Source organism: Coptis chinensis, chromosome 2, assembly GCF_015680905.1.
Source record: "Coptis chinensis isolate HL-2020 chromosome 2, ASM1568090v1, whole genome shotgun sequence".
Classification (NCBI taxonomy): Eukaryota; Viridiplantae; Streptophyta; class Magnoliopsida; order Ranunculales; family Ranunculaceae; genus Coptis; species Coptis chinensis.
Genome location: NC_141457.1, coordinates 24,129,232 through 24,141,433, shown reverse-complemented (window position 1 = coordinate 24,141,433; position 12,202 = coordinate 24,129,232). Strand labels below are relative to the sequence as shown.

The 12,202-nt window shown below is 34.6% G+C and overlaps 1 protein-coding gene across 1 annotated transcript; it reads right to left on the bottom strand.

The window, feature by feature from the left end:
- Positions 1-549: 549 nt before the first annotated feature.
- Positions 550-5,148, bottom strand: LOC147515463 (bidirectional sugar transporter SWEET5-like). Its single transcript, XM_086594479.1, has 6 exons — positions 4,989-5,148; positions 4,544-4,580; positions 2,745-2,961; positions 1,293-1,454; positions 1,060-1,179; positions 550-904 (listed from the first exon to the last, which is right to left on the bottom strand). The coding sequence occupies exons 1-6, from the start codon at positions 5,029-5,031 to the stop codon at positions 749-751; spliced, it is 735 nt and encodes a 244-aa protein (XP_086450605.1). The 5' UTR covers positions 5,032-5,148; the 3' UTR covers positions 550-748.
- Between the last annotated feature and the right edge of the window lie 7,054 nt (positions 5,149-12,202).

Here is a 12,202-nt window from a genome sequence, read left to right as displayed (position 1 = left end):
AAAGGAAAGGAAAAAAAAAACAAGCACAATTTACTTTCTTTTCCACAGTTTACCAAACATACACAATTTTGACGTGTGCCCGCCTAGGTTCATAATGGTGAGCATTCACACACTAACAAGAGGTCTTTTGCAAGGGTATTTTGATTGCATTCCTCTGGACTCTTAAAAACCAAGTTCTCAAAAATAGACTTTGCTTGCATCCCTCTAGACTTTGGTGCGTTCATACTGCCACAATTCTCATTATGTGTATAGATTTTTTTTTTTTTTTTTTTTTTGAAACAGCTAAGGGTTAGGCAGACCCCAACCTGTATTAGCTTAAACTCTTTGATACATCATACCTCTTGCATCCTCCTCCACTATTATAAAAAGCTCATAAACAAGTGGTGGAGTGCTAAAAACAGTACCTAGCCTCACACAAGGATTTATACGATCCCTTACTGTACTAGACTTTACAGTAAGGCAATCTCTACTTCTTTAGTTCAACAAATCAACAATAAAAGCTCTCTCTAACAGCAAATTCTCATCGAATGATTATATATGACAATCCAATAGAAGAACTTGAACTGGAATTCTTCTAATCATTCAAAAGTTTCATTCCCACTCTAAAACTGAAAGCATGTATAAACACTCCAAAAAAGTACAGAATAACTACTTCACTACTTTGTCCTTCAATGGTGAAGGCAAAAGAAAAACTATTGTCCGATCCCTAAAACAATTTGTCCAAACTCAAATCACAAAAACAAGGCAATCAAATGGGAAGGGATTTCACATCTGATTTCGTGAGCTGCACTTCAGCCCTGTTCTTATTAGAACCTCCATCAGGACCCTTAGGAGTGCTTTTGTAGTAGCACCAATACAGTATGAGCTGAGCCAGACCAAAAACTGCTCCACACCCATTACTAATCTACAAAATACAAGCAGATTAACGTTAATCATAATTTGAATACAAGAACACTACTAAAATATTTTATTTCATCGAGATCATGACGTGACAGTACGTATCATAGAAGCAAAATCAGACATTTTTACATGAGATTTAGGGAATAGAACATGACTTACTGTGAGGTAAAGATCAAAACGAAGTAGAGCATAGACAACCCAAATAAGGCCATTGGAAAAGTTTGCAACTAAAAGCCAGAATCCATAATACTCCACGCTCTTTGTTTTGATGACCTTCCTCTGCAAATTATTGGGATAAAAAGAAGTCAAGTTTCCCTTAACACTAGGAAAGTCGGAAGAAAATATATACTAATTCATTTTTCTAGTGGTTGGGTATGGATGTGATAACATACCGCGGCAAATACAGGACTTGCATACATGCAAATGTTCAAGACAACGCAGATAATTCCAGTAGGCAAGGATCTCTTTGAAGTGGTATGAAGAAGAAGCATTATAAGAACAACAACCAGAACAAAGAATGCAAGTACTAGAGCGAACGCTGACCCTAGAAGCCGCTGAAAAGAAGAAGAAATTAAACTCATTTGCACGGAGATCAACCAGAAGCAAAAGAAAAGCAATGCGCTTAGCAACCTGCTACTATTATGAAAATCATTTATATTCTTGGGGTACAACAATCCATAGAGATTTAACATTCATTAAAAACTGGTATTTTCATCGGTAACACTAGTACCAACTCGAATTACTAAAATGTAATTCACAACTAATCGACTCGAGCAAATAGAATAGTAATAATAATAAATAAATTCTTATGACTATTTATTACATATTACAAGTGCCTTATTACATACTAGTACGACATTGTTGACCCTAGCCTGTAGGGGACAAATCCATAAATCCATTAGAAAATTACCCATGTACGGCCCCAACCCGTGGAGAATAATGCCCATAACTAAATAACCCAGCTAATGTTGGTTAATACAGGGTAACACTGACCCACAATATTTTGACTTTATTATCAAGTATGATTGAGTGGATCACACATAAACAACTCAAAACTGTTGAATCATTATGACATGTCACAATTATCTCGAAATCATTTGCACAAGACCAAATAAAACAACTCAATTTATAAATACACCTACCAATTACCCATTATCTAGATGGGTTAGCCCAACAATTTATGATTGAATTGTTGACTTTTTGGTTGATTTTTGGATAGATATTGATTGTCCAAACACTTGATCGCTTATGTCACAACTTAGAAAAGCATTAACGACAACCATTGGATTTCAATTGGCTCCACACCATTGCTTTTTATTAGATAGATGTCACAATTTGTGAAATGATTTGGGCCCTACACCTACCTGTATTATTAGATGGGTTAATTCCTGATTCGGCCATGATAATGTCAATGTGTTTCTAATTCGATCACAAATTGCAATTGCAACTCAGCACATTTTGTCAGCAACTTTTTGCAGTGAGTTGCTGACAATGGCCGGATTAAGAACAAAGTGACATTATCATGGTCAAATCAGAAATTTACCCTTACTAGATAGAAGATATAATCTTACTCTATATTTTCTAGCTGTTACCAAACTACATATGTTTTACCAAATTCTCGCCTTTTATGGTTCTTTGAGAGGTTTATACCAGAGCAGTCTTTTACCTTATAATATCTAAATACATCAACAATTGCATGTGATAATATTTGCATTCAATTTTGTGAAGTAAGTTTCAATTAATTGACATTCTACACTATAATAATAATAATAATAATAATAATAATAATAATAATAATAATAATAATAATAATAAAAGGTAATATAAGATATGTATATACGTACCCTCTGCTTCTTGTTGGCGTATATCACGTAAATGATGAGGTATGATAACTCAATAACACATCCAATGCCATTGATGGTATAGACGAGAGTACTGTGTGGATGGACGAATGGCATACCGTAGAATACCCACATTGCACAATTTAGTACGGTGAACAAGGCGGGCCAGGGTGAGTACTCCTCCACATCCTTTCTCTTTATAATTTGCTTGTAAGTTTCCCTGAAAATATTGTAAATTCAAGATATAACAAATATCCTCGAATAAATATAAGTAGAATGTTTCATTCTAGCAACGTGATTTCAGATTTTAGGTAATGATCGAGTACACTCTCATGCGTCAATGTACAAGTTCCATTTGCAGGTCAAAAAAATTGCAGGAAAAATGATTGGCTCATAACAATGTTTTTTTATTGTATACCTAGGCATAGTACAAAATATTAGGATATGGGTATTTATCGATATTCAATTTCTAAATATGTATCGTGGATATATCTTTTTCTTTGGGGATATTTGATATTGTTTCAGATGCAAATATCGTGGATATATCCAAAATATCAATAAATATCGTGAATATTTCTTGATATATCATGATACATTATTTATATTTATTTGAAATATAATGGTAAATATTAAATAAAATTGTTATATATACAAAATATCTCCAAATATTGCAAAATATTGCAAAATATCCACAAATATCACAAATATTATCGAAATATCACTGATATTTGCAGTCGTATATATCTCTAAACATATCGTGATATTTATATATCTTTTTCTGAAATATGGATAGATATCTCCAAATATCACGATATATCGGGATATTTTGTACTGTACCCAGGTATCAAATAACGAGCTATGAAATCTAAACAGTGACATCTTATTATATTTTTAAGATGAAAGGCGACTTTTTTAAAACAAGGTACAAAACTGTTTATTTTCTTATTTTCGAATCAGGTTTAAGGTTAAGACAGACCCCTGTCAGTATCATTGATCGAAACCAAATATCGAGGGATTCATCATTCAAGTACAAAACTATTTTTTAGGAGGCTTTCTTATTGAAAAAAATAACTTTTACTTTGGGGTTACAATGAACTCAACACGTCAAAACTCAAAAGCATCCTCCCAAAAAATGTTACATGAATATATGCCAATTGTTTGATCATTCTTTCCTCTTTTTAGAGAGTAGTGTTGTTAACGCAATTAAGCCTTGAGAGCCTAGTACTTTTTACATCTAGTTCATTCAAACTACTAGTTGGATCGGACACATTTAATGCACAGATTAGCCTCTTTTACAAATCTATTTCACGAAAATATAAAGAGCCTAGTACTTTTTACATCTAGTTCATTCAAACTACTAGTTGGATCGGACACATTTAATGCACAGATTAGCCTCTTTTACAAATCTATTTCACGAAAATATAAACTAAAACCACCACCATAACAACATATTTGTGACACTGACATTTTTTGAATTGTGGCGTCAGAAATTGATAAAAACAAGATTGTTTGATCAATTTGAATTGGTTTTATTTTTGATTAGTTAAATGTTCTCATAAATTGATTTTGGGTTTTGGCGATTAACAGCGGCAAGGTTCATATACAATTGAACTTTGATAGTTTTCTATAAGTTATAAGTTGCAAGGTAAATTTGATATATTTTTTTTCTTTAGAACTGATCCTAGCAGAACCCGTTAGAGCTCACAAAAAAACTCATCCTAGCAGAACCCGTTAGAGCTCACAAAAAAACTGTTATAGTGATGAGACATGTAGTAGATTGTAAACAAATCTAGAAAACTTACACAGGTGCGAGAAATAAGCCAAATGAAATAATGTTTCCTGCAAAAAAAAAAAAATTTGAATGAATAAAATAAATTAGATATATCATGAATATATAAAGATTAAAGTAACAAATCAAATTAAAGATTTAAGAGTCCCACTTAAATATCAACATCTATTCATGAATCAATTATAAAAAATTCATCAATGAAAGGCCTCAAACGTTTTAATCTTAATGTGAATATGTTCAGAAGTTTTAGTAATCTCACTTGAAATCACATTAATGAAGTCACAGTATTCACCAATAAAGCTATGGTCTTCCCTAGACAAATAAACTATACGGCGAAAACTGTAACCTCATGAGGGTCCTTTTTCCCTAGTAAGACCGTAAGAGCACGTACCCTATATCTGTGAATCCTAATAATCCAAGAACAGTAGATGACCATGCAACTTGTAGATTTAACGTACCAATGATACCAATGACAGTACGAACAGCCTCCCTTTGCACCATCTTCACAGCAAAAATGAGGGAGATAGACAAATAAAAAGAGATGTGAAAATATTTAAGGGGAAGAGAAGAGAGTTATGGAAAATGAACGAAAAAGTTAAAACAAAGGCACTGAACTACGAAGAGTATATATAGGCAAGTTAGGGTATGTGTTTACTCGTGAGAAGAATATAATTCTCGAGTAAAGTGGAGTATTAAATCTGAGTTTATCCACAAGTCCAGGTAATTGTTCAATTTTACTGGTCGCATAACTCTAGTAGTTCAAGCAAGATTTTGCCACGTGGAGATATAGGTTTGTTGTTTGTATACCACTACCATGTGATCATTCTAATCATGGTTAATCGAACCATTCAAATCCCCTATCAAATAATCAACTTATCCTTAATTGGCCGGATATTTGGATCTTTTACCTTATCCGACTCTTTCTTGCAGTTGAAGTTTTAATATTAATCACGATTACTACCTTGGGTCCCACATATTAATGCTGCTCTTTAAATCGGGTAATTAAGTAAATACTTACCGTGTTTAACAAGAAGTTTTCATACTCAAATATTATTGCCCATTGTCCTCTTTTTAACCCTTTTGTACCGTTATTTACTTCCTAGCGCTTGTAGTTGAACTGTGGCTGTTCCAAACATTGCCCGTACAGAAATAGGTTTATCCCCATCACCAAGTCACCAGCAACTCCTATAGCCATGCATACTAATAGGTGAGAGCAATTGGTTACCAATTTTCAACAGACGTGCATTTGTGATGGTCTCAAATTGGTAAAATGTGAGTTACAATTCAACTATTCACACCTGATCCTCACTGTTAATTTCTTATGCAAATAATAGTCTCTCGTGGCTAAAATCTAAAACGGGTATAGTTGCCATATCTAACCGACTAAATCTTATCTATCCATTTTAGGAGTTACTCACAATTATGCCATTGCTTAGAGAAAGTTAGAAACTAGAAAGTAGCAGCTATAATTTTTACCTTATATAACTTTTCTTGCAGAAGAAGAGTGGAAATATAATCGCTTTCATATTCTTATCAACTTAGGTTTAGAAAGAGTTTATCCTATGATATCTTTAATAATATGCAAATTTTAAGGATGAGAGACAACCACATTTCATTTCCAACTTCCAGCTTATATGCTTGGTAATAACGTCACAATAAGTCACACACATAAACAATTAAACGGGACTAGGAAACCCCCCATGCAAAGATCGAGGGACGAGAATAACTCAACTTTCAACGAGCTGATGCCTGATATGATGCTATATCCACCCACCCTTGTTCAGGGCCTCTAGAGGTTTAGGCCCGACGCGTACGTATTCACTTAACTTGAGTACTTGTTATTTGAGTTTCTTAGGCTCTGAGGTTAACTCCAAAACAAAATATGATGAAAATTATGAACCAATGGTGCGCCAAAAACGTATATACGAAAATTTACCAATATATAGATCAACTTATTATAACGGAATGGCGTATGCTTTATGTACACGCCACTTGGAATTGTAGGTAGAAGATATTGTGCTGCACCCCCTTTGACTGGCGGCCATAATTGTTTTCTAAATTTGGTGCCGACTAACAAAGTCGGTAAAACCTTTGGGTGATGATACCAGAGGTCTGGGGCTCGAACCCCGCCAGCATCAAAGAGTTACTGATCTCATTTAAAATAGGCTTACCAATAATAAAAAAAAATGAGAATGGTGGATAGAAAACAAGGCATCACAAAATTGATTTTTCAAGAATCTAATATGGTCAATTACTTTTCTATTCATGAGGAGAGAAAGAGAGTGAGGAATAGATAGAGGTGAGAGAAAGGAGCAATATGGGGAGTTGGGAATCTAATTGAGTAAATTTCTCACATGCCATCTGTCCATCCCCATGAGCAGGTAAGCGTTTCATAATTTTTCTCACAAGCCATACCCATAGCTCAACCTCTATCGGGAGGGGGAGGGGGAGGGGGAGGGGGAGGCACTAGTTAACCCTATTTTCATTTAGATGTTTTATTCATGTCCTAACTAGAGGTTAATTGATAAAAGGGAAAACGATAGTTTTACCTACGAATAAGTAACGAGACTCAAACGCAAGTAAAACTAAAGCTATTTTCTGTTCTAAGGGTTTTATCAAAGTTTTTTACTCTCGATGCTATCACAATAGAGTTGGAGTAGAAGATTCGTTCCATTCCTAGTTCTTTAGAATTTACGTTAACTAAGATTATCAGTTCTATCAAAGTCGATGAGAGTAATGTGGAAATTATACTACAATGAAAATTATACTAACAAGATACAATAATTCAACAAATAACACTAAATTGATATTATGATATGGAATTATAGGGGGATTGATTCCACCTTAACTAGACTTAATTTACTATCGAAGAATCTTCGTAATCCAAATTGAAATGCTTTCGCATAACAATTGGGTCTTCCTAATCCCTAGTTGTTTATGGTAATCTCTACCAACTAATAACTTGTATGTGAAACAATCAAACTCATTCCCATGGTGAACTAATTGTTTTCTAGAATAGAATAGAAAATCACGAACTATTCTACGCTAACAAAAATCAAGTTTCATCAAGGCTTCTTCAACCCCGGCCCTCTAATGGAGATTTTGGCCTTGAATCACTATGCTATCATTTCTCAAACAAGAACTCATAGAACAACCCATTATTGATATAAATGATTAACTTATAAATCTAATTTGAACAACAATAGTAATGATTTCAACCGAATTAAACAAGAATTGAAACTAAATTAGCACTAAGATCATGAATATTAATTATCAATGAAGACAAACTAATTCTAAATAAGAATTAAATCAATAACTAAATGGAAATAAAAACTAATACTTTATTATAAAACTAAATATGATTATAAAATAATAATCTACTTTGTTCTAAAATTAATCAATGGAATGTAAAAACTAGATCTAAAACAATTGGCAAATGACTACCTAAAAACTAGGATGCTTAAGAGTTAAGTCTTGTGTCTTGAAATGGAGGAGAAAAGATCCACTTTTTTGTGCATGGGCTGAGGAGCCATGTTTTGGGCCGAAAAATCAAGCCTAAAACCCAATTTCGTCTTCAATCCATAGAGGCCTTTTTAGCTGGATTTTGCTTCAAGAGACATTTCGTCCCCTTTTGCTCCTCTGATTGGGTCAAGGTTTGGACCATTGGAAATTTCTTTCCGAGCCGGTCGTTTTGACATAAGGTAGGTCTAATTCCGAGGTCTTAGTCCAAAGATATGGTCTTTGAAAGTTTTGCTGATTTTTGTGAGCTATTTCTGCCCGCGTTGATTTTGACTTTTCAGCTTTGATCGGGCTTTAAAAAGGCTTTTTCTCCTTGAATCTTGACCTTTAATCATAGAATTCCTTAGCAACCAACCCTTACTCTTTTATCTCGCAAAAGTGACACATTTCTGCACATAATCGACTCCAATGCCTGAAATACATAAAAACACGTAATCAGCATTAACTCTTATTTATTACTCGCATAATTGGTCTAAAAGTATTATTGTTAATGGGTTAAAACTACAGTTTTGAGCTCTTATCAAACCACCCCCAAACAATATTTTGCTTGTCCTCAAGCAAATATGAGAAATTAGCATAAGTGACAAAAATGGAGTTCTAACTAATCTCGTTTCGTCGAGTGCGATTGCGATTGCATTGACCATATGCAACAAGGCCTTAAACCACTAGGAATTCCCTAGTGGACGAGTTATAGCCTCGTGAGAGTTTTCTAGTGAAGGTACTCACAAACTTTATCTATACTACAACAACTAAGATATAAAACTATTGTTTCCTTATTTATGTCTCAATTATCTATACATCTCACTAGCAATGAATACAGAATAATCAAGTCGAAACCTAAGCTAATATATGCATAATAATCAATCATCTATGAATAAACATATATACAATGAGTAATACTATGAAATGCATTACCAGGTCCGTTTCTGAAAACTCGAAATAGCGTCCTTAAGTAGGTCCTCACATAAATGTCAAGACAAAAACCACTCTGATTTTACCGCTCAAGTTTTACTACTCCAGTGCGAAGTGGGCACACTTTACCTTATAATCTCAATGACACACAAGAAAGCCGGATTCGATCAAACACATCTGCCACTTACTATCACACTAACCTATTTCTAATTGAGCTAGAGGTCTTTATTAGGTGTTGCGGGGATTAGGAGATGGTTTAAGAAGGAAAGAAATGGATATTCAAAAAGGACAAGTCTGAGATAATAGGGTCTTCATATTACGTAACTAGAGAAAACCTTGTTCTTTTGCTTCTACACTTTGTTTCCATCCTTAGCCTTTTTATTTTGGCTTTTTGGCTCATTTTATTCTATTTTTGGAGTTTTTATTTTGTTTTTATTTTTATTTTTATTTTTTTATTTTCTTTGGATGAAAACTTCTTTTCTTTTTCTTTTCTAAAGCAACTAACTAATTTTTGTTTACACAGGTTTTTCTTTTATCTTTTCTTCACTCAATTCTCAGACTCATTCTATAATGGGTAGGTTGATTTTTTATTTTGTTTTGTTTTTGTAAAAGGTTAAAGGATTTGCGGTTTATGAAAGGCTAAAAAAAGGCTCAGAGGGACGACTAACGGAAAATAATTTCATAAGATTTGAATTTCTGGCTATATCAATCCAAAGAGGGCCTAAATTCTCGCTTAAGATATGGTATAGTGATCAAGTAAGTGGAAGTATGATTTCTCTATCCGGATTTTACTTCTCCTTTGTGTCATTCTCAAATGTTTCGCTCATATAAGGCTTTAGGCTATATTCTCACAAGATTTGTAGAATAAGTACTATAACCTAGATTTCATAAATTTACTGCCAAACAATCATAGATACTCATGTAATATATTTATAGATAGATGCAAAAATTATTACCTACATATTAACCTAAGTTTTTAAAAACTATTATAATGCAAAAGCTACGTGAGACTTCTAGTTTATTAAGAGCATAGAGAAAGAAAACAATACTAATATTCCTAAGTGTATAACATAAACTTTTTATTTATATTTTTGAATTTTTGAAATTTTTGATGTTTTACTAGAAAACAAGTGCATATTGTACATATCTATATCCTAACAGATGCCTTAATTACACGTGTTTCTATGCCACCCCTAAACAAGAAGCATGCTTTGTTCTCAAAGTATTGAAATAAAAAAGGTAGAAAAATACCATGGAAACGCGTAAAAGTCAGGAATATCTGCAAAACAAGGTTAAAACATACTAGTATAGAAAAAATAAAAACAGATGCAACTCTATATGAGTTCCACCCGTTATGGGGTTAACAAGAATTAAATTGCTTGGGATATAAGCAGACACTAACTGAAATAAAAACTTACCTTAACTCCTGCGTTTAAGCATCATCCTCATCCTCTTCTATAAAAAATGAGGTTCTTTCGCATCCTGCCACGCCATGGTGATTTGCCAGGCTTCACGCCATTTATCATCTACAATTGCTAACCTGTTTAGCGCCACTTGGTCGGATGGGGTGTAGGGAGCAACCCAATGAGGTTGCACTTGCCATCTCGGCCAAGTCATAGCACGAAAAGATAGAATAATACAATTGGTGGGTCTCACAATGTCGACCCCAATCAAATATGTGAAATGGGCACAAAAACAAGGGAAGAAACATAGCATAATACGGAAAACTAAAACAGGCATAAGAAGGTACTTATGCCTCATACTCTGGGCTCGTGCTAAACTAGACATTAATGTCTTGGAAAGATCATATAGCAGGCGTCCCTCATCTAGAGCAAGGAAAACGTCGCAAGTAGCGTCATTCGTAGAAGAAAAACGTCACTCCCCTAATATGTTTATCATGATAAAAAACATGATCATGCCCACATTAAGGGACAAGTTACCAAGGACTACGTTATATGTCCCTTAGTCCTCTATACGGAAAATGCCAGCCCCATAATTCTCATACAAAAGCGTATAGTTGTAGGCAGAGAAATTATCAACTATGTAGCCCCATGGGTCTTGAATCTCAGCAGGCATAGGAAGCTCAACAACAAAAGCCAACAAGAACTTGGTTATTTCCATTGTTTCGTCATCAATGTTGATGGAGAACACGTGTTCTCCATCCATCCGATAAAAGAATTTACAATGGTCATAAAAATATGAGGTAAGTGCAGGAGAGTAAAGTTCATCAGAACTTACCATTAAAAATTGACATCTTGCTTGTATGATTACTTCGCAAAACCACGCACCATAGGTGTCACTTTGGAACAAGTCTTCAAAAGACTGTTCCGGTATGATACGAGGGGATGTCATCACCAAACTACTCTCTAGAACAACTGCAAACGATCTTGGAACAATCCACAAAAAATCGGAATTTTTCGTGCCTAAGGAGGTCAGGGCGCGGGGTGCGCTCTGGCTATGATCGAGTTCCAGGCACTTAGGCGCAGGGCGCACTCATTTTTAACCTGAGATGGGCGGGTCGCACTCCTCACTAAATCGAGTTACAGGTGGTTCAAGCGTAGGTGGCGCTCAACTGAGGCGCAAGTCGCGCTCCGGGTAGTATGAGTGTTGAAGTGAAGAATAAAAGAGGAAAAATTTGGGAGTGAAAGGTAAGAGATGAAAGTGAGATATGTGGGTTTGTGTTAGGAGTGTAAAAAAAAACCATTGACCCATCATCCGGTAGGGTACCTAGTCTTCACCCGCCACCCAAACCCGCACCGACCAAAAATAGACCCGCCCGCTACCGTTTTTACGCGGTCGGGCTATGGGTATAGGTTCTATGATCAAATCCGACCCGTCAAGCCACCCGACCCGCACCGTGTCAAAAGCCGTTGACCCAATCCCGTTGACCCGCACAATTTCAAGACTCTAACTCTAATATTTTTGTATTTTGTTTATATTTTGTTTTAACTTTTGTAGGAATTTGAGAGATATGAACACAAACTTATGAGTTCAACATTAATTTCAAATATTCAAGTTTGAACATTTAGTAAATATCAAAAGTTCAAATTCAACTTTCAAATTTTGGAGAAGATGAATCATTCATCCTTGTATTAATTTTGAATTCTTTTAGTTTATCTTTTATTGTTTTGTACCATAGAACCTCGCTCCCATCTTTATTTTATCATGCTATGGAAAATAATCAATTTACAAATGATAAATCACGAGAAAGAAGTTTCAAATTTGTAGATATGGTTTTGGG